This window comes from Micrasema longulum, unplaced genomic scaffold (genome assembly GCF_059751315.1).
Source record: "Micrasema longulum isolate JH-2025_06_02 unplaced genomic scaffold, ASM5975131v1 h1tg000172l, whole genome shotgun sequence".
In the NCBI taxonomy this organism is placed as follows: domain Eukaryota; kingdom Metazoa; phylum Arthropoda; class Insecta; order Trichoptera; family Brachycentridae; genus Micrasema; species Micrasema longulum.
In genome coordinates this window covers 37,406-62,131 of record NW_028277377.1, presented here as the reverse complement: position 1 = coordinate 62,131, position 24,726 = coordinate 37,406, and the positions used below count along the sequence as shown (strand labels likewise).

General features: G+C 35.2%; 1 protein-coding gene across 1 annotated transcript in view; it reads right to left on the bottom strand.

Moving 5' to 3' along the window:
* gek (serine/threonine-protein kinase gek) overlaps positions 1-24,726 on the bottom strand; it is a 110,625-nt gene that overhangs the window by 50,803 nt on the left and 35,096 nt on the right. Inside the window, exons 19-25 of the mRNA XM_088242850.1 lie at positions 23,835-23,990; positions 21,649-21,762; positions 20,497-20,646; positions 18,724-18,828; positions 16,148-16,250; positions 12,156-12,348; positions 11,201-11,307 (exon numbers count right to left, since the gene is read on the bottom strand). Coding sequence (XP_088098976.1) covers positions 11,201-11,307; positions 12,156-12,348; positions 16,148-16,250; positions 18,724-18,828; positions 20,497-20,646; positions 21,649-21,762; positions 23,835-23,990 — 928 coding nt within the window. The remainder of the gene's footprint in view (positions 1-11,200; positions 11,308-12,155; positions 12,349-16,147; positions 16,251-18,723; positions 18,829-20,496; positions 20,647-21,648; positions 21,763-23,834; positions 23,991-24,726) is intronic.

The window sequence follows — 24,726 nt, the reverse complement described above, 5'->3', positions numbered from 1 at the left end:
AACCGGTGGGTAAAAAAAATATATAAAAAGTTGTTAAAAACGAAGATGTTTTAGATTTATTGAAGATAACTTTATTTACTTCCCATTGTTATACTTAATGTTTTTTTATTAACATTTATGTGTATAAGAATCAATTGAAAAAATAGCCATTAAGAAGAACTTTCTGCCGATATAAAAATATATAAAACAGTAAAAACACATAAACATTTTTATGTTTTAATAATAAATAAATTAACAGAGAACAGAAACAATAAATAATTATGTTACATTATGAAATAGTGTTTGTATAACAAAATGAAAAGTGTAAAAAAGTTCATTATAGATAGGTACATATATTATTATATTTTATATATACATACATTGCCATTTTATATTATATAAAATAAGAAGTATAAATTGAATGGCTAATAATTATTACAGTCACTATTTGGCCAAAAGTCAATAACTGATAACGCTGTAAATGCTTAAAAATTCATATCGTGGAGTAATGGGCAATTACCATTGATTTTTCTATTAGCTAATAAATTAATCTAAAAAACCACAAACCGATCGGTACTATTCTTATGAAAATCTGTTAAGAAATAAGGGAGATGTAAAGGATTAAATTCTAGTCATTTGAATGGCGCCAAAAACAAACAATTCGTGACGTCATCAAGTATGACATCTTCGGATGTTTTGTGACGTCATTGGATTTTTTTTTCATCAATGTCTATGGATTTTATATATAGCTATTGAGTATTGTAGATAGCTTCCTTTTTCTGTGTCGTTTGTTTACATTTACGGCGTCCTGTCACTTATCAAACGCTTCTAGTTGTGATTTATAATTTTCATGATAAATTGACTTAATTTATCATGAAATTTTTTTATTTACCATTCTCCCCATAGAATCCAGTCCATGTCTACAAAAATTTGGACAAACTCAAAATATTGTTGATAAATAGAACCTGGTCCATGAAGAAGTATAGAAATTGAGAAAATAAGATTTTCAGACGTTGCCTAGTATGTCGGTGAAATAATTCAATTAGACGAATCTCACCCGCATAAATAAAGGTTTCTGCTCTTTAACTTCACAAACATCAACAGATGAAAGAATTGAAGGAATATTGGTGTCCAAATGTGGGCAGAATGGTGAATGTTACACAGCGTGTAAAGTGGCCACTTAAAACAGCCAATGACAGGTCATAAGCCCTGTAGATGCCTAGAGTTCTATATTACCTTCTCAAAAATTTTCTTCATCTTTGTTGTAGTATGTTACTACTAATAAGTAACAAAAAAATATTTTTTTACTGGACAGTATTTCATAGACCTTTATTACTTTAAAAATGTAATAAAAAAAAACGTTCCCTATTGTAGAAATTACCCCACAATATTCATTTATATTTGAACCAAGGGCTGTTTCTTAAAATGATGATGAGTACAGTGCGTTGCCATAAGCAGTGCCTACCCTATTAGAATTTCAATAAAACAATAACAAAAAATAATATAAAATATGCCAGTAACTATTGGTAAAATTTACAAAATGCGCCAGATATAATTCGGTTAAGTACTGTATCGTACCAATCGGTGCGCCGCCATCGGCCAGGGTCGGCTAAGGCACAAACTACAAATGCTTATTTTGTTCATATTGCAGCTGTTGTTTACATGAACAAAACGTGTAAGTGTGGGTTTTTTTTCAGTTGTAATTACGCGTGAATGTATTACAGTGCTTTTCATGAACGGTGCATTGTTTTTTTCAATTTTTATTTAATAAAATACGTTTAAAGATCAAATGTCAAATAAATAACCTCAAATGCCAAAAATTGATTTCTTTCGTACAATCAAGAATATGGTCCACGCTTATTTTGTTAATAAAAAAAATGAAATGGAGTTCTGTGAAACTTGAGATAGTGACAGGCATATGTGTTTAACCCTTTTAAGAAACAATGCGTTTTTACGGTTATCTTTTATGGACAAAAACCCAATGTGACGAGTTAAGGAAACTGTTTGGTAAGATTTAATACTTACAAAATGCCTACCGCATTTTTTCTACTGCCTGCCCTAGATAAAAACTATGTGCACGCGACTGATTGACGCCATTTTGAGTTAGCCGACTATCAGTTAGTGACTTTTGGGCCGATGAGGATATTTAAGTATAAACTTAATGTTTGATAATATATTTTCACTAAAAATGCAATATAATTGCGCAATTATAAATAAAAATAACTAAATATTATGTACGATAACAGAAAACAACATATTGGGGCAGATAGTTCATTATACTTTTTGAACCAGACAGATTTTTCAATTCAATATGACTAGATATATTATGATAAATATTTTATCAAATGGGTTTTATCACTAATTGGTAATTGGTTTTCTTTCAAAACATTGCCACAATTTAATGGTTTATCCAACAATCCAGATCTCTGCATATCCGGATAACGTCCGGGATTCGTCAATTCAGATAATTCGAGTTTTACTGTAACTTGGCGTCATTAACAAATATTAAATTAAATTACACTAATTTACCTAGCTAAAAATCTTCAGAGATCTTAAATAATTAATTGACAAAAGCTTTTTTCATTCAAAAACCAATTCAAGGTGTTTTAAAATTATTTTACATCGCCAGATCTGAAAAATTCTCGAAAAAATATTTGTCAGTTGGAGAAAACTTAAGTTAATAATTTTGATACAACGTGATCAGTGAAAACCAAATGCCGTCTATTATTATTAATAATAATACACTAACAGCTATTAAACTGATGCGTGCATATCAAGTGTACATGTTTATTAAACATTATACATTGCTGTGTGCATCTAGTTAACATTCACTGAACTAGCACCAATCACTTTCTCGAGAAGGCCATTCCATTTCTCCACAACTCGGTTTGTCAGGAAGTTCTTCCCGGGGTTGGATGAGAAGGAGGCAGCGTTGAGTTTTAATGAATGATCTCTGAGATGGCGGTTTTCATTCATTGTGAACGTTGATTTGCTCAGTTAAGATTTTGAACTTTTCAATCAAATTCAAATTATTTGTTCACAAAGTAACATAACAAATAACAAAGGATTGAAGACGTTAAATTGGAACTCTATATCAAACCAAGAACCCTCGAGCAATGGTTCGACATTATTAAGGTATAATACTCTCTAATAGCAAGAGTATTTGCCTCTTAAACATAGTTTCACTAATGTGAAAGGTGTCGATCTCCAAAATGATAATGTTCAGCTGCTTGACTGCTCTTCCAATCGGCATGACCAGAGGCAGGTTGGTTCAGGAAACCGGGAGGTAAAACAGTCTGTGCTGACGCTGTCGGAGATAGCCATCAGGAACATAAAAATTGATACTCTCTAAAATGGCCGAGTTATCGATGAAACCCCTTAACAGTCTGAAAAAATGGGTCAGTGTAGACCCATCCCTTCTAAGTTGCAAACTATTGGTCCCAAGCATACCCAAGAGGAACCCAGTGGGATAGAGCCACGGATAACTACCATACTCCCTCATGTAGAGATACCCTCTCCAACATGAGGGAGTATCTCGCTTCGTGCGGACTCCATATCACCGATGCACTCTCAAGCCTCGAGCGAACCAACGAGTTGTACAAAATTCTGAGTGCACGGGGATTCTCAAAAACCCTTCCAGTTCGGAGAATAAAAGCCAACATCTCTAGTGCAAGGTCACATGTTCAAGTCACCTCGCTGCCTCCGCTCTTCCAGCGAACTTAACCCGAGCTCCCTATATAATGCCTTTCTTTTTCTTTCTTCTTGAGCCTTATTCTCTCCACTGCTGGATGGCGGCCTCTTTCAAACATCTCCATTCCTTCCTATCACCCGCTTTCATCATCCGTGTTTTACCGGCTATCGAGGCAATGTCATCGACCCATCTTTTCTGCGGCCCCCCAACACATCATTTGTTTGCCCACGGTCTCCACTTTATTATTCTGGGTGTCCACCTGCCAACATTTTGCCTCGCCGAGTGTCCTGCCCACTGCCATTTTAATTTTGCTGCACGGTCCGTGTTATCCATGTCTCCGATTCGGCGCCTTATTTCTTCATTTCTTATTCTGTCTCTTAGACATACACCGAGCATCTGTCTTTCCATGGATCGTTGCGTGCATTTTAATTTCTGGCATATAACGCCTGCATAACACCTCTTCGTGGCACCTCACTAGGGCCCAAAACAGCACCCAAGCGCCCATCCCATCACTTTATGGTCAGTGGCTTTGGCCTGAATGGCGACAATATTGTAGGAGCTCCCTGGGCGTTTCATAAATAACGATTTTTAAAAAAAAAAAATATTTGCGTTCTTATGATTTACCCAAATATTTCATTTTGAGGGCCATTTTCAACGAGTTGTAAATAACTCACTATTAGAAAATGGGAATCAAGTTGGGGAAGAGTGGGATTCGAACCACGGACCTTTGAGCCGTGATTTTGAGACACTAGCCACGGGACCACAACCCGATTCAATTTAAAAACATTAAAAGAAAAGTGTTTCTTTCTGTTATTTTCAAGATTATAAAGAATATAGAGTAAATAACTCTAACAACAACAACAAACCATCACGCCGCTTCTCCGTAGGGGTAGGCAGAGAGGATAGAATGCCATATCACTCTATCTTTGCATACAGACCTCGCTTCCTCTACATTTATACATCTTCTCATGCACGCACGCCGATTATTCCTACTTTTGACATGTCTATCTTCAAGTATTTGATGGACTCGATCGTGCCACGTCTTTCTCGGTCTTCCTCGTTTTCTGCATCCATCAACATTCGCATCGTAGATCCTTTCAGCCGTTCTTTCGCTGTCCATTCACTCTACATGTCCAAACCAACGCAGCACCCCTTTCTTGATTCGGTTAATACTCTAATGATCCAATCAAAATTGATCTATGAGGGATTCGACTCCCTTTCTTCAATCTGGCTAGTTTAATCTCCAGACTCATTGTAATGATAATTTTATGAATAAAAATGGCAATTTTGATTGATACTTTGTATCAAAATTATTATGGTTTTTTGAGAAATATATGTGAACAACCTAGAATTAGTTTGAATAGAAAAATATCCCACATTGTCAATTCAATAAATTTGTTCATACTAACAGTTATATTATGGACTAGTACACGTGACTAGGATTGTAATTTCAATACATTAAGTAATTACATTTCATTTGTCGAAAGATTAAGCGTAACGACAAAAGAGTCCGTTCTTCGTCAAGTATATTTAGTGAACACCTTGCCCTATAGTAATTGTATGCTGTACTAAAAAAATATTAATAAAAAGTTATCAAACGTTATCTACAAAAAAATAACTGTTTAGGAGGCGAGTCTCTCTTAAAAAATACAGAAACCTGTAAAGAGTTCAGTATCTGTACACATAAGTGTATTTTTCATCTACCCGGATACGGAGAAACTTATTGAGGTTAGGTTATATATTTATTTATTTATAACTGTATTATTAAAATATAAAAAAACTATATAAAAGGGTGGGACGGAGCCGACTGAACAGTTTTAATGGGCTATAAGGGGTGTCTGCATCGCACGCATTGGGGGGATCGTATCAAAGGGATTTTTAAATTCTTTGTATAGTTAGTCATACGAGTGCGTCCACTGATCCGCATCGGACGGATACCGACGCAATGGGCAATTATCATGGGTTTTTTATTAGCTAATAAATTAATCTAAAAATCACAAGCCGATCGGTACTATTCATATTAAAATCTATTAAGAAATAAGGGAGATATAAAGGATTAAATTCTAGTCATTTGAATGATGCCAAAAACAAATGATTCGTGACGTCATCAAGTATTATAATTTTCGTCACATTTTGATGGGTAGGCTGCGATTTCAATGGAGTTGTGGGATTTAATTATTAGCTTCAGAAAGATGAAAATAGGCCTCGTCACTACAGAAAAATGTTGCCCTCAGAGGTCAACATTTTTCAGGCCCTAAGCATTCCCTGACAGAGATTTCAGTCTGATTAGCAATTGAACGCAGTTATGCAGAAAGCAGCCAGTCCACAATTTTGAAAAAATAAGATATTAATGTTATCAGGTGCAGTAAGGTCAATTTTATGTTCTGCTAAAAACAGTCAGACCGCTTTCATACAAAAAACTGTATTAATCACCTTCTGAAAATGGTGTTGATTACAAAAACGACATTTTTCAATTTGCTAAAAACACCCACAGCATTTGAAAAATCTAACGGTTCTTTAAAAATAATTGAAACTGGTCAAATACATTATTAGATTCTTGTTTGTCATATAAAAAAACTAATGTTTTCATTGTTTATCATTTCTTAAAGTCAAAAACATTAAAACTGTTGTGTAGACTTGATTATTCAGTCTTTTCACAAAAGCGCTATTATCTCTGTTTCACTTTTCTATGGCTGGCTGCTTTCTGCATAACTATGTTCAATTGTAATGTCTACTTTATCTTAGAGTACTTCCAGTTCCTTCCAATAAATTGTCAACTCTAAAACTTGATCGTATTAGCAGAAATGACGCTTGACTCACGCACGGAAGGTTTCGGGTTCGATTCCCGGTGAGAACACAAAAAAAGTCATTGTGAGTTTTCTCAAGCCTGGGTATTCTGTGTTGTAATTCACCACTGTAATTGGGCCTCCTGGCCTGTTGTGGTGCAAAAAAAAAAAACAAAAAAACAAAAAAAAGGACAGAATTGGCGCGCAGGATGCCAAATTGTCAAAAACTTATTTTGCGTGGTGATCACTGTTTATTTTCGTAAAATGCGCGCACGACTAAACCTCGTTGCGCTTCAATCTTTATCATTGTAAAAACCAAAAACAGGATGATAGTGGAAACATATTAAAACTACACGCGTTTGCCTACCCCTCAAAACTACTCGGTCGTCTCCACCCCACCCTGCACTTCTAACAGTTTTATGATTTTAACATTACCCGACGATATTCGGATTTTTTCATAGATAATGTTGTATAATAAGCCCTCAAAACAAAATAATAATGAAACGATGTAAATGCATGCTGTGAATAAAAATAATACTAATATTAACAGTGGCAAAACAAAAAAAAAAACAAATAATCTCGTATAAAGATATGTGTGACAGTAGAACATGTTTTAAAGCGCCATTTTCCTAAGAAAATCACCTCAAGGGCATTATGACTAGTCAAATTTTAATACATACATTTATTTTGCATTCACAATTTCGGCGATCATTTTTCAAAACATGTCATTTTATTGTAAATAAAAAGGAATTTAAGAATAATTCATCGTTGTTAAACAAGCAAAACCATTTTGACTGTATTCGGGACAAAGGCTAAACCGCAGCAGCAAATAAATAAGCAAAAATTTACAACGGTAACAGTATTGTTATTTTTTCACATATTCATGTAGTTTTTACAATGGTCGAAAATACCTCATGATAAAAATAAACAGGAATATGGCAGTAAAACGCTAAATTTTAATTATCAATAAATCTTATTTATGTTTAAAGCATTAACTTCATGGTCAAACATTTTGTAAATATTAGTATATGACAACTTACCCGTCTCTTCATCGGGACACTCACTACAGGTGTAGTGTAGTGAGTGTCCTGACGAAGAGAAGGGTACGTCTCGAAACCGGTAGACTAAAAAAGTCGGTAAGTGGTTACATACTAATATTTACTAACATTAGTTCATTAAAATTCTTTACTATCCCCTTTAAAATACTCGCCATTTGCGACGATACATTGATGCCGACGCTTAATCCAATTGTCCGTGCACTTTTTATAGGCCTGCAAAGGCCACGGCCTTTAGCTCTCGCAGCAAATTCTCTTTTATGCCATCAATCATCTCATTTTCAAACGAGTTTGATGTGGTTTTTTGAATTTTGGCCCATTTTCAAAGCACGATTCGGAAGATTGTTGTTTGGCCGACACACCAAACTCTTAGACGTTACTGCAAAGTTACGTCGTCACTTTTGCTGACAACTGTCATTCTAATCAAGATATATTTTAAGGACTATAGTTGTACTAACTACCCCACGGTATTATGTTAAAGGTGACAATAATCAAAATTATAATATCCTAAAACATTTTCCGACTCTAGCCGCTTGACGTTTCCCATAAATTAAAATCACATTATTTACATGGTTTGAAAATTGATCCGTCGAATTACAAATTAAACATGAAATAATTGTAACATCATAGTCTTTCATTCGCACGGGAAAAAAATCAGCTTTTGAAGCTGTAATTAACAAAATGCACGCTTTTCGTTTTGACAGATTTGTAACATTTATTCAATATTAAAATGTGGTCAAATCGAAAAATACGTGCGTTTTATTATTGGGTTTTTCCTCGTCGAAATATAAAGTAGCAGAAGGAATAAACACACGTGTCAGTAGAATATCTGATAGGCCAGCAGAGCAAAGCCCCAAATGCAAGAGGTGATTCCGAGCAAGAGGGGCAGTTTCTTCATCCACGGGCCGTCTGTGTTGCCGCAGCGGGGAATTCGATCCCCCGACGGATAAACATTTTTTTTATTGCAGTGGCGACATTTTGGGAGGCGGAGTCAGTAGAAATAAAGGAGGGAAAAGAAAATAAAATGGTTGTATAACTGACAAACAAAACATAAATAAAATATTCAAAATAATACAAGAATAATGACACCTAGTAAAATAATATGTTATACAGTTTATGCGGCTCACAGAAATGATTATTTGGGAAGGAGTTGGTAGATTTTTATTTCGGGTAATGATCAAAATGGTTACTCAATGACAAAACAAAAATGTTCGATAGAAAATTTCCCATTATTTCTTCCAAGGAAACTGACAATTTAAAGAAATTGAGTGAAGAAATATGTAGGAAAAAAGCCACTTTTATAACACTTAAGATAATATTTAGTTTTATATAAATTACCCTTACACTGTATAATATTCACCAGTCTGAAGATGCCCATTAGAGGGTGAAAGCGCTAATTGGTCAAAATAAATAAGTGGAAGTGTACCAAGTATTTTTTAAATTGATAACTTATATGTAAATATAAGTTATTACATCAATTATATTTTAGTTGCACAAAACTTTTAAGTATATTTTTTAACAGAAATACCTTTAAAAAATATTGTTTTTGTCTAATTTATGTTTTATATTTTTTTTATTATTGCGCGATTAAAAAAAAACATTAGTTTTAAAATGGCAAAATCGTATGATTTCCTAATTTTGCGTTTGTTTTACCAGACTACAGCTTTAACAGGACTGCTATTCTGAACCACTCTCGTGGCACGAGAAAACAGTTTTTCTCGTGTGTTTTGTATGCAAATACACGAGATAATACGGCCCCGAGAGCGTTTGGAATACCGCCCAGAATACGGATTTGAATTTACGTTCGACGCAAAGCGCGGCCGTGTTAATTTCAGCTTCAACTTGCGATAGCACGGACTCAGAATCAGACCGCAGGAATGAAAGTAATTTAAAAACTGAATTGGCGAATCAATCATTTACACAAAGAGGGCCCATTTGCATGGCAGTAAAAATGTATAAGCTTCTCAAAAAAAATTAAGGATTTAAATTGTATTAATAATTTTCCAAGAGTGTTAAACGTGTTACTAATAAATAAATGTTTCTGTACTATAAATAAATATTTGAAAGATTCAATTCAATACTGAAAATGTATATAATGTAAGCCATAGACACCATAACAAATATAATGTTTTTACTGGTTGTGTTTTTATAATTTAAATTTTTTAATTTTTAAAATATATTTTTTTTAATAAATAAAATAAATATTGGCATTCCTATAATTTACCCAAATATTTCAATTTGGTGGCCATTTTCAACGAGTTGTAAATAACTCGCTATTGGAAAATGGAAGTCAAGTTGAGGTAGAGTTGGGTTTGAACCTCGGATCTCTGGCCCGTGAGTCCGCGACACTAGCCACGGGACCACAACCCGATTCACTTATTTTTTTAAATATTATTTGTTTTAGGTCAGCCTGTAGGAAATTGCTAGTGGCAATAAGCCCTCCATTTAACCATGTATACCTTTGTATACTTATACCATGGTCAATAAAGATTTTTCATCATTATTATTGTTATGAATTATCAACTAATTTGTAGTAAAAGAATACCATAGAATTATGATATGCAAGAACCAAGTTTGTATACATCGCAATGTGTCCAAAAGTTTTACAAATACACCCCCCTGCACAACATCCCGCCTGCCCGCGTGGGTGAAGTGGCCGTATAATGCTGCCAGTCCGCGCCCAATAATTATCATAACACAAATATAAGACAATTTTGTGTTTTGTTTTACCACAAAAAATATTTTACTGACTGGACTATAAAAAAAAACAAGTACTTTTACTAGACAAATGTAAAAAAAACATTAAATGATCATTTAGTAATAATGTAAATTAATACCGTTTATCAAACTAAGGCTTATTAATAAAAAGCCGGGTAAAAAATTCAACTACCCTGGCGATACTAACAAAATGTCCGCCTTGTTTTATTTAACAATCTGACAGACGGTAAAATAATCGAATTCTTAAATAATATGTGTGAATTTGCTACTTACACATGAAATGTGATCCCACCCTATTCCTATTTGTTCCCAGCAGTTTTTAACTCTTAAAAACGACGCAACACAGAGTAATTGAATTTAAATCGCCAGTTGCGTACTAAGCAACGCCCACAGAGTAACTAATGCCCAAAACGTAAAACTCCTCATTTATGAGTAGTTTAGTCGGCTTCAGTTTGATGCGCATACGCGGTATCTGGACTATTATAATTCTATGGAGAATACATTATTGACTAATTTATTGTGATTTTTATTTTGTTTATTCATTCATTTTTTTTCCATTATAAACAAAGATTAATAATAATAAAAAATAATGTGACCTCACTGGGGTTACCCGTGCCGAGGACACTCAACTTCTCTTCATTTGGAAAAAACAGACACAACTTAAGTTAACACCCGATATATCAAACCAATGGCCCCACAAATAAGGTTGGTATTCTTCTTTTTACTCTCCAGTAAAATTCATTATTTGTAATGAGTCTACTCTTGCCGTCTATCCCTCATATAAGATGATGTTGGTAGGTACAAGGTATATTAATTACTCAACTTGTCCCACTAGAAGGTGTTCAGAAACCCGTTCTAGAACAATCTGTGAGGATAGTTTCCATCATTTCGAACCATTGCCCGAGATCAGATCAGGATGGGGAGATGGTGAGATCAGGAGGGGTGATACGACAGAACAAGCGGGTACTCACAGCCCTCCCCGGAGTCCAGGCGGACCTGCAGCTCCTTGATCTGGTGCTCCTTCCGCTTCACGTCGTGCGCCATCGTCTCCAAGCGGGAGCGGTTCTCTCGCAGTTCCCTGGAGAAAGACGGAAAAAACGGCTATTAATCATTACAGATATGGAAATTTCGACAACAAAGAGTAAAAATTTCAGTTTCTCGAAAACATACGAAAAAATTTATAAAGATAAACTATGTACTTTGAACTAAATTTGTTGCAACAGAGAGGGAAAACATTTTTGAGAAGGATATATGGAAGTTTAGGCATTTACAGGGCCTATGACCTGTCATTGGCTGGTTTAAGTGGCCGCTTTAACACTGTGTAACGTTCACCATTCTGCCTTTGTTTAAATATCTTTCTCAAAAATGTTTTCCTTCTCTGTTTTGACAAATTTAAATATAAAAATATCCATTCAGTTTCATTTCACTTTTGCTTAAAATTTTCACCAAAACCAGGTTTCGTCGTGACCAACATTGTCAGACTGGGGGAGACTAAACGAATTCTTATGACAATCAGCCCTCTCTAGGAAATCTACGCTATCTGTTTTATAAATACGACATTTTAATGACATCATCGGCCGCTAGATGACTGGACCCCTCTCTTCGGAAACCATCATTCCCTTTCCGCACCTAATGGCGCATAGGGCACTGCATTGGTACACCAATCGCAGCGTGTCTTGATCATCATTTGTTACATGAAGGTAAGATGATCAGTCTTACGCTTCAGGTACCAGTTCAGCGACTAGGAAATATTCTAGTGTGAAAACACCATTTAAAAAAAATATATTTCATATCAACCATGTCGGGAATCGAGCCCGAGACCTCTTGCATGGTAGGCAAACGTGCTTACCATTACACCACGAGGCCGACAATATATAATAATAAGTAATGAATAATTTATAAACATGGTAGTCAAATAGGACATACTTGTGCGCCGCAAGCAAGTCGGCCCTGGTCCGGCTGAGTTCCTCCCCGATGGCCTGCTTGGCCTGGATCTCGCTGTGCAGCGAGCTCTGCAGGCCCAGGAGCTCCATCTTGTCCAGCCTGCGTGAGCGCCGGTTCCTCCAGCCGCCCGAGCGACCGCTCTCGCCTCCCGGCGCCGTTTGCCCGTTGCTCGCGCCTGTAGGAAAAAATAAAAAATTTATTTATTTGTTGTTAAACTATCGGTGCTTGTCGCAGAAGGCAAAACTAGCAGTTCACAATGGAGTTCTAGTGCCAACCCTAATGATGAAAGTACGTTGAATGCTGTCGAAATGCGATCTCTCAGTTGAATGTGCGGTAAAACAATGTATAAGAGGTGCGCAAATGTCGAGATCCGTGAACGTAAGACTGAGATGAGTATTATCAACAGAATCAAGAGAGGGGTGCTGCGAAGGTTTTGACATGTAGAGCGAATGGACAGCCAAAGAACGGCTAAAAGGATATACGATGCGAATGTTGATGGATGCAGAAAACGAAGAAGACCGAGAAAGACATGGCACGATCAAGTCTATCAAATACTTGAAGATAGATACGTCAAGAGTAGGAATAATCAGCGTGCGTGCATGAGAAGATGTATGCATGTAGAGGAAGCGAAGTCTGTATGCAAAGACAGAGTGATATGGCGTTTTATCCTCTCTGCCCACCCCTACGGAGAAACGGTGTGATCCTGTACCTTAAAGCTGAAATGCTGGAAGTTACATTTAGCAAATTGTTCAGGAGAGCAGTTTGAAGTTATAAAACTGTTTCAAATGTATCTCTCCAAGTAAAAACACAATTTATTGCTGTTTTTTTGCATTTATAGGCTTTCGATAAGAATATTCAAGAAAAAAAAAATTTAAAATATGGACTATCAAATAACTATGACACTTGAATGTTTTTTGTTCGGACCGCCCGGCCGGCCCACGCCCTAATTCTTGGATGAAATATTGAATGAAAAACAATGTATTTTTAAAATTTTGTTTAAATTATTCATTGACAATTCTTGATGGAATTCCATTGTAATGATGTAATAACTTATATGTTATTAATTTAAAAATACTTGGTACATTTCCACTTATTTATTTCGACCAATAAGCGCTTTCACTCTCTAATGGGCATATTCAGACAGGTGAATATTATACAGTGTAAGGATAATTTATATAAAACTAAATATTGTCCTAAGTGTAGGTACATTTAAAAATAAGTTGAAAAAAATACAATACGCAATATTTCATAGAGTGAGACAAATTATTGAACAGAGTGAGACAAATTTGTCTCACTCTGATCCATAGAAATATTGCGTATTGTATCTTTTTCAACTTATTTTTAAATGTACCTACACTTAAGATAATATTTAGTTTTATATAAATTATCCTTACGCTGTATATAATATTCACCAGTCTGAAGATGCCCATTAGAGAGTGAAAGCGCTAGTTGGTCAACATAAATAAGTGGAAGTGTACTAAGTATTTTTAAATTAATAAATTGTATTTATAAAACTTTCTTTACGCAAAAACATGAAATTACGCGCCATTAATTAAAACATTTATTATTTATTAAAATAACAGGTCAATATAAATTCAATGACATGATATTAATAGCAATAAAACAGTAGTTGAAAGTAAACAGTATGTGGATAAAAGCAAAGTAAAATAATTAAACTAACCGTAAAAGAAATGACATAATGGTTAAGTATGGTTGATTGTGACAAAAAGACTTATACTTGGGCAAAATCCCTCACTGCGTCAGACGTAGGTTGTTATAAAAATTGTGGATTCATTCGGTATCCACTGCTTAATTACCAGCAAACCGTTGAATTTTGTTGAAAGCACGAGCATTATTACTGCACTACAGGGCCTCGATTATGATGGGAAAATAAAGACGTCATACCTTCACCTTGACGGTATAGTTGAAGATAAATTCCCTCTAGCTATTATTTTTTTTTTTTTATAGAAAAGAAATATTTGCGTTCTTATGATTTACCCAAATATTTAATTTTGAGGGCCATTTTCAACGAGTTGTAAATAACTCACTATTAGAAAATGGAATCGAGTTGAGGTAGAGTGGGATTCGAACCACGGACCTTTGGTCCGTGAGTCCGAGACACTAGCCACAGGACCACAACCCGATTTTAAAAAGATATACTACCGACCCCCCCCCCCTTCAAGTTTTAAGAAGGTACATCGATATGAATCAAGGGGAAGCGTTCGTCACGGTACACATATCTACGCTCTAAAATGACATGGCTTCAGTATGACGTCATAGTTGAAGATAAAAGTCTCACGACCGATAAAAGTACACTACCAATACCCCCCACCATCAAGTTTTGATGTAAGTACATCGGTTTATACCGAGGGGTCTAGAACCCCTCGATACGTTTATCTATGCATTAAAATATCCAAAATTTTGTTCCACGGAGCAATTTTTCCTTTGATTATGATTTATTAAATTTTTTAATCATTTTGAGGTTGGCACTTTTTTTTCTTAAAAGCCTATTAAAAATGAGAGAGAAATAAGTAAATTTTGAAGTCGAATTAAATTCCGACATAACTGTCACTTTGATAAAGCAAATGCCTAGATGTGAAAATAATGTCGTTAGATTCTGTCCTATTAACAAATAAGAGTATCTAGGCGTTAGAAAGTTACCACTCTAAAAAAATAATTTAGATATTATATTTTTTCCATCTGTTTTACTATCTTTCCGAGTGTATGTATCGAGACGTTAAAGGAGTCAGCTTTGTAGTCGATCGGTAGATACATACAGACAATTGTTAAGCATACCGTCTAGGTGATTTCCAAAAGTCATACCAAGTTCATGTTCGAGTGAGCATTTTTTGCTTGAATTGGGATTTATTGGAGTTTATAATCACTTTGAAGTGAGCACTTTTTATTACAGAAGCCTATTTAAACTATAAATGAGAACTATTTTAAATGTTAATGACGTGAGGAACGCGGACTAATTTTTTGCGGTCATTCCATTGGCTTGTTTCGATCATATGATGTGGATACGACAAGTAGGTAGAACATACCGAGGTAGATACAGATAGTACAGAAGTTAAGTATACCGTCTCGATAAATACAGATGAAGATAGTGTTCATAATCGAGGCACTGGTGTTTTAGAACAAGCTATTTTAGTAGTGGTATACCGGAGGACTCCAATGTTTTCAGCATTAATAGAATCTGAATATATGAACAAAATGACATTCAGACTCAATTTTGCAAAAAATATGACTACCAGCCTTTCCGCTTTCAGGTACAGAGTCTATCTGTCACATAAGTAATTCAATATGATCCTTGATGATTTTCTGAATATATGACCACCTTTTTTCTCTGTTTGTGAAACCAAATGTTTGAGGCTGTTTACCATATTGATGTAGCATATATTTATTTTACAAAATTATTATTATGTTTCTGATCCTATACAGGGTGTTCTTTAAACCCTGTCACATCCGAAACCACGATGATCAGTATGAGCAAGAAGACATATTGGCACATTAAAATAAATTTTTAGAACAAATAAAATTTACAAAAATAGAATATTAAAAAAAACAAATGGTTGCTAACTTCTGCAGGGGAGAAACGAGGAGGGGGGAGTCTGATATACAGTCAACCGCTCGGCGGCGCCCCCCTCGCTTCACCCCTGTAGAAGTACGCAACCATTCGTTTTTTTTTTATATTTTCTTTAAAATAAATTTGTTCGTTCTAAATATTTTTTTTAATATGCTAATATGTCTTGTTGCCCATACTGATCATCGTGGTTTCGGATGTGACAGGGTTTAAAGAACATCCTGTATATAATATTTTGGTGATACACTCAACGCAGGACTTTTAGTCCCATGGAGTTGGGACTCGTGTCTCAAAAAATGTGCAGTAAACTGTTTATAAGTAAATAAATAAATAGTACGATCCGATCGCAATATATGGAATAAAAGAAAAACCGTTAAGCTTATTTACATACCATGTTTAAGGAATTCTAATTCTTCAGTCATCTTGGTGGCGAGAGCCTGTAAGTATCCTCGGGCATCCTTTTCATCGGCAACCCACTGGATGATTTCAGTGATCTAAAAAAACAAAAATCCGTTAATGTCGAGTTGTGTTCCTGTGGGAGTTTTGCCTACTCCATATCCTCTGATCCAAGTTTACTCTGCAAGCAACGATCACGATGTTTCACCTTAGGAATTTTGTTCATCCATTCGCATTGTAAGTAATTTTAGCCATTTCACTGTACATTCATTCCACGTGTCCAAACCAACACAATTTGCCTTTCATAATGATGTCGATAATGTGTGTCAGGCTTAGAGGGTAATGAAAAAAATAATTCAGCAAATATTTTTTCATTAAAAAAATTGTGTTGATGCAAATAAACATTGCATGCATTCTTGTCAAATGCAACCCTGGTGATGGATAAAGAATACATTTTCGCTCCTAACTTTTTTTCTGCTTAATAAATTGAAGATTTTAATAGCCATTAATATGCTCGTGGCAAAGATCTACATTTCGCTGAAAACCGCACTTATATTGCTTCAGTCTATCAAGGACACACATACGAACATTGCTTTTTATATATGTCGATTATTAACAATATTACACCGGAACCTATTTTTACACGAGGGATACGTTTCACGCAATACTGTGTGAAAAAAATGTAAAAAGAGTATACTAAAAAAGGAACGATTGTGGTTAGGTTTTGATAAGTACAAAAAAAAAAATTATACTCCACAGCACTTCATAGGCCATTGTAATTTAAATGTGATATTTCCCTATTCAACAACACTATGACAACAAAATTCTTAGTAAAATTGGCAAAGCTGGTAGAGTAATGGGCTTGAACATCAATGTAGATGCTGGTGTTTAGCCAAAACCCTCACAATAATGCTGTATTGCGAATAAATGGCCAAACAATCGAAAGAGTGGCTAGCTTTAAATACCTAGGCAGTCAAATCACTTCTGATCTGGATCCAGATAGGAAAATTAGATGCAGAATAGAGATAGCACGATCAGCATTCAATGGCATGAAATCATTCTTCTGCAGTGATAGTCTCAATTTTAAACTGAGACAGGGGATGGTCAAGTGCTATGTGTGGTCAATACTGCTCTACAGGGTTGAAACGTGGACTCTCAAGGTGAACTCCGTGAACCGATTAGAGCAGTGTTTCCCACGGTGGGGCACCACGCCTAAGAGATGAGACACGTCGGCATTCCACATATAAAGGGGAATACTCATCGGTCATACAAAAAATGCCTGAGATGTACAACATTGAAATATATGCCAAATTGTACTTAAAATAGAATGAAACCCGTTACAATTTCAATAATTATCTAAAGACACAGAAACTGTGCAGGATTTAGGGATAATGGCATGGATTTGCGAAGAAAATAACACAAAATATCCTAATATTACTTTGCATGCCAGAAAATGATTACTACCCTTTCCTCATCTTATTTGGTGGAATGTGGTTTTCGCGCCTTATGTGATTTACTCATTAAAAAACGCAATCGATTGGATAAAACTAATTGGGGTGATTGAGGTGATTTTCACAAAAATGGCGCTTTATAAATTATCCAACTATATATATATATATATATATAGGGGACCTCAGACTGAAATTTACTAAGTTAGATCCGGACAACAAATTTCTTTGTAGCGAGCGTAACTGAATTTAATAATGAATTAGGCTAGGCGTCAAGATATGTGTGTGTTTGTACTAAATTTCAATTGTCACTTGTGTTTTATTATTGTTTTGATTTTTATTTTATTCTTCTTAATTACATTTTCAATTTGTGTTTTGTAATAATTTCAGTTATAATATGTGTATTAGAATAGGTTTTATTTCGTTTTAATTAAGGGTTCATATTTGATTTGAAAATTTACCTGCTGTTCAATGAAAAAAGATGCAGGTGGGGCATCTGACTTTTGAAATGACTACGGTGGAGCATGGCATAAAGAAGGCTGGGAAACACAGGATTAGAGAGGCTTTTGAAATGTGGCTTCACCGGAGAATGCTGAGAATTCCGTGGACAGATTTAGTGACCAACGTGGAGGTGCTGAAACGAGCCAGTGCCGAAAAAGAACTACCGTCCTCAATAAAACAGAGAAAACGCGCGTATCTAGGCCATATCATGCGCGGAAGCAAATATGCGCTTCTACAGCTGATCATGGTGGGGAAGATCGAGGGAAAGCGTGGAGTTGGAAGGCGACAGATGTCCTGGCTGAGAAATATCCGCGACTGGACGGGAGTGCGCGGGGTCGAGGCGCTGTTCCAGTTGGCCCAGGACCGGAATGCCTACTCTAGAGCGATCGTCAACATCAGGGAGACCTGATATAGCACAGACAGAAGATTTCCCTATTATAGAAGTCAAATACATTGATTTATACAAAGACAGGTAATACTTTGTGCATCACTCATCTTTTATTTGTATGCAATAAATTATAAACTTCCTAAAACATTTTTACAAGAGTCTCCAATAACCCGAAGAGCTGCTTTTCTTAGTTGCCGTCGTCTAAACAGAAGTTGGCAGAAGAACACTACACACCTGGTTCTCCCATTGGTTGATGGCATCCTTCTTGTTACGAAGGTCGTCGTACTCCGTCTCCAGTTGGTTACGTTCCCCTTCTAGTCTTCTCACCTTCTCAGTCATCTGAGGACACAAAGAAAAGAGTTTTAGCTTCAGAGTACATTTTTTTTTTATTTGTCATTTAAAAAATCACATTTACATAGTACATAATATAAAATACAATGCTTACGGTAAAAAAAGAATATTTATAAATTTAAATAGTATATTTTTTATCATATTAATATTTTTGGTTGCTTATGTGTATTTACCTACTTGTTACTTTTGTTATAGTTATGCAATTTTATAATTTTTTGCTAGTTTTTATGTGTATTTTTTTTTTTTCATATTTATGTTCAATATAATGTTAAAGGCAATTTATGCCGTTTATGTAAAATAAATAAATAAATAAAAATAAATAAATAAATATCAAATACATAAAATTATACATTTATACAAAGTTACTTTGACTGTCTAACTAGGGTTATTTACCCCATTTTAACTCTCGTGTGGCTGTGATGTCGCACTAGTCGACATAGGACACGAGACTTGATATATCTCTCTTATTTTTTTAAATGATGAACTCGTATGTTTTGTAATCTTCAAATGGACATTTTTACACAGAAAGTAAAATTTGTATGACTATTATGCTGGATGTTAATACAAAAAGTATTTATCCTTGCTACGCCATGAATGAATATCGGCTAATTCAGCAACACGCCTGTATAAGAGAGAGCACGAAGATAGAACTCATAACAAGGAAGACAGAGACGCTGTTCTGTGGCGGGTGTTGTGTAAAACAGATTCAGTCTTCAGCCGGTTGATGACAGAGATGGGGGACACATGAGTGTAATATAAGCGGCGTGTTTGTGATTTTTAATTTATTTTGCTGTAACAGGGCTAAATTATAAGTTTATTTGCAAAAATTATGGAAAAGGAATTATTAAACAGTATGTCAAAATTATTTTTTTTTCAAATGTCTGAACTTTAGAATATGTAGTGGTAACACGATGTTACAACACCGCGCGCAAAGGGATTATTTACCACAGTCTTTTAAGAGTTAAGACAGTCAAAATATATAAAACAGTAATCAATAAATAGAAAAAAATGAATTCAAAACAATGTAGTAATTATTTTTGTTAAAATAGATTTAAGCATATCAGCTCTAAACTGCTCGCTTAAAAATAATATAGTAATAATAATAATCTTATAATATAAGAAATCAAACATTGATTTGAGTCTACTAAACACTTTATTTTATTTCTACAAATATAAAAACAAAAAACTCGTGACAATTGTTTCGCCTTGTTAGGGCATTTTCAAACGAATGTGAAGATAAGATGAATTGAACGTCAATGGAAACATATGTCACGAAATTTTTGTTTTTATAATTGTAAAAATAAATTAAAGTGTTCAGTAGACTCAAATCAATGTTTGATTTCTGATATTATAAGTATAAATATGGAATTCTACAAAATAAACCGCAAATCAATTAATAATAATATTTTTTTTTTTCTCAATTGGTCTGGGTGTCGCCGTGTACCTGTTTTCCACAACTTCCGTCCACATCCCGTCTGTCCCACCTGCTGACAAGCCTCTAAAATAGAGGCTCAGCGGGTTATCTCTCTAAAAAAAATATTTTTTAAACTAATATCTAAAGAGACAAAAGCGAAATAAATGCCCTGAAAATTAAATAGAGAAATGAGACAATATTTATGTATACACTATTCGCAAATAATACGCAATATTCCTCACCGCTTCAAGTTCAGCGACAAGTTTGGCGGACTCGTCTCGTAATAATTTCTTCTCTCGGTCGTTTCTCCTGGACAGTTCGGCGAGGGCCTCTTCCGAGTCGGTCATCGACTCCAATCTACTGGCATCCAATTTATCCTTTGCAGAGTGTACCTTTGAATAAAACAATATTAAATTTATTCCAAGGTACGATTATCAAATTTGTATTAACCATTTTATCTCGTTAATACAGCGCGCCCTGTTGTATAAATATTGCAAGAAAGTTCTTTGCCCAAATTCAGAGTTATTTTTCATTTATGGCTAAATTCATTCGACACAATTTGGCATACAAGTTTCAAACTTAATTACAATATAAAAATAGTTAAATAAACATCAAAAAATAATAAAAGAAGCATTGACAAACATAAGCAACATGGAGACAAGATCTGGACTTCTTATTTAGTACTCGTTTAAATCGTTATGAAATTAAACCAAAAAAGTCCAGATGATCGTGTCTCGAGTTAACAATACGACAAAGACGGGTCATTGGAGAATTAAGGCCATAGTTTGTTCTATGCTGATCGATGAACAGAACTCCATTGTTTCTCAACCTACGAGTCGAAATATGGAATTTTACCTGTCCCAGTAATGATGGAACATCGATTATACCATTTAGTATGCCGAACATATATATATAGAGTCAATATTATTTCTAAGTTTTTGTAGACTAGAAATATTTAACATCGACTCCATATCAGTATATGAATAGTTTCCTCTCTCTAGTCCGAGCAATATTTATTTAAAATTAAAAAATATTTCTTTTAAATATTGCACACCAGAATATTTACAGTCCCTGGACTGGTACCTGGGTACATATTCTGATGGGAAGATAAAATTCGTTCAAAGTATGTAGTTCGTTTTTATTGAAATATTTTCTGTTATTTTTATCATACATTTTCAAGAAACTTGGCGGCACAATTTAATGCTCTAATTTTTACTGCACGTAAGAAAACATTTTTAATACCCGATTTCCCGCAGGGCTAAACTTCCTTATCAACATGTAGTGAAATCTTTTATTATCAAATTACATAACCTCACTTCCTCTAAGTAACCAAAAAGACATAGTGAGTTTATTTCATGCACAGAATATTGCGAGTGCGACATCGATAAGCTTACCTCTCTTTCTAATAAGGATCTGTGAGAATCGGCCTCTTGTAGTTGCTCTCTGAGCGCAGCCAATTCCGAGCTATACCGAGCTTGCTGCTGGTTCACAGACTCGTTATACTGGACCTAGAAACATATTTGTAATATTTTTATTTGTCTATTTATTCATCTAAAGAATATTAACGTTTCCCTAACTCCATGAGACCAAGAGCCGTGTGTTGAGTTGGGATACAACATAATGGAAAGTGGAAGCATGCATATTATTAAAGAATACTAAAAACAAAAATTATTAGGAAAACATGAATTTTCATAAACATCATAAAATGCATATAACAATTTTTTCCCTAAATATTGGGAAATTTTGTTTATATGGTATGCCTTTTTTTAGTATGGCACCACAAAATTTCAACTGTCATTTACATCGCAGACTGTTTCACACTTTTATGATAACTGTTTAAACTGTCTCCTTTTCACATCAAATAATATTTCTATTGCCAATTTTTTAAACTTTCTGCATCGTAATTTATTGATGTAAAGACTTTATTCTTCTTAAACATGCGTCAACTGCATGTCGCTATTTAGTAAAACGTCAAAATTAGACACTTAAACAAAATGATCAATTACACTAAACCTACTTTGAATTTAGTTTGAGACAAAAATTTACGCTTTTTTTTATTTACCTCGATTTTATTCACCATTCACGTGGCGGCGCGCGGCTTGTCTTTTGACAGATCGAATGAGTTATGAAAAAAATTCGACGTAAAATTGGGGTTATGAAAAACGTAAAAAACGTTAATTGGGGGGAAAATTGAATGAGAATGTAGGAAAAAAAATGAGACCTAAATATTTCAGTGTAAAAAAGAGGTTTTAATAAAAATATATAAACTACTACTACTACTACTACTACCATCAAGCCATTTCCCCATAGGGGTAGGCAGAGAGAATGGAGCGCCACACGCGTTTATCGTGGCATACAATCCTAGCCTCTTCCACATTCATACATCTTGTCATACATGCCCTTCGGTTCTGTCTGCTTTTGACATGACCAGACTTAAGATTTTGATATAAAAATTTAAAAATATGTTCCAATACATAATTTTATATTCAATACATAGTTTTATATAAAAATAATAAGTTCAATACACTCAATTCTTCTTCAATACACAACATACATCAGAGTTTTACTAGGGCTGGCTGTTTTCTGCAAAATGTACATCTTGGGTTTTGTGGTCAGCCAGACTTTAAAAATCATTAAAACTGGTCAAATACAAAATAATTGAAAAAACATATAATAAAAAAATAAAAAACAGCCTCGTGGTGTAATGCCGCGCGTGGTGTTCTGCACCTAATGGGGCATAGGGCAATGCATCGATACACCAATCGCAACGTATCTTGATCAGTCTAACACTTCAGGTACCAGTCCAGGGACTATGAAATATTCTAGTGTGAAAACACCCTTTTAAATTACTACTACTTCTACTACCATCACGCCATTTCCCCGTAGGGGTAGGCAGAGAGAATGGACTGTCCTGAAGAATCCTGGCATACATTTCTAGCTTCTTCCACATTCATACATCTTGTCATACATGCCCTTCGGTTCTGTCTGCTTTTGACATGACCAGACTTAAGATTTCAGTTCTACACGATCAAACCATCTCAGAGACCCTTTCTTAATCTTATCAATTATACCTGACTCAGATTTACACTCTCGCCTAATTTCAACATTCGTAACCCTTTCATACATTGATTTCCCACACATTCGTCTAAGAGATCGTATTTCAACCGCGTTCACTCGAATTTCATCCTTCTTCTGCCAGTTCCATGTTTCACTTCCATACATAAGTGTTGGGACTAAAACTTCGTTGTGCACTGCCAGTTTAGGTTCGGTTGACATATTTTTATTAGCAATTACTGTGTTTAGTGCTCCGTTCATTTTGTTGCCCGCATTCACTCTCCTTTCAACATCTCGTATCAACCAGGTCGGAAATCGAACCGGAGACCTCTTACATGGTAGGTAAACGCGCTGACCATTACACCACGAGGTCAACCACGAGCTGCCAGTAATCCGTACCTCTATGCCTAAATGCCACAGAATAATTAACAAAAAGTATTGAAAAAACGTTTGTTGCATATTACTCAAAACAAAAGAAAGTGGAGAATGCTGTGTCTGTTTAAACACGCCTCTTTGGCCTACTGACCTCAAGCCTCTCGACTTCGGCGCGGAGTGAGGCCACCTCTTTGTGGGCGGAGCCGGAAACGTTGTCCAACGGGGGCCCTCCCCGCGAGGCTAGAGCTTCGTACTCCGCTCTGCTCTGGCGGCACAACTCTTCTGCCCTCTCGCGCAGCTTCCTCTCCTGCGGAACATTAGCGGAAAATATTCATCAATGAAATGAGGATACACAGAGGATAAAACGCCACATCACTCGGTCTTCGTCTTAGCAAACAGACTTTGCTTCCTCTACATTCCTACATTTTCTCTGTGTCGGTTTGGACATTTAGAGCAAATGAACAGCAAAAGAACGGCTAGCTAACGAATACTTGAAAATGGACATGTCGAAAGTTGGAATAATCAGCGTGCGTGCATGACAAGATGTATGAATGTAGAGGAAGCGAGGTCTGTAAGCAAAGATAGATCAAAGTGACATTCTATCCTCTTATGTTTGAGCGAAAGTATAATGCTTTTTTTTATCTATTGATATATTTAACATGCCCCTTAATTTATTTAAACATAAATTAAGACTCATTCTTTCTGGCTGCGGTACGCTCCCACTTGCTATTTAATGATGCTTACAGACACCTGAACACTTACTCCCACCCAAATACACACAAACACACCTCTATACTTACTCTCATACAAATACACACAAACACACCCTTTTGTTGTACTACAATTTAATATGTTTGATTTTTATTTAAAAACTTTGCTGGTCTGTCTTTAAACCGCATCATTTTTATTTTATTATATCATTGTCGGCGGTTTGTTTCTGTAAAATAAAGTCGTACTGATTTTGGTATTAAATTATTCTAATTTCAGGAAAACCTCGTATGAGCATTCTGCTGGGATCTCCTCTTGTAACCGCGTGACCAGAA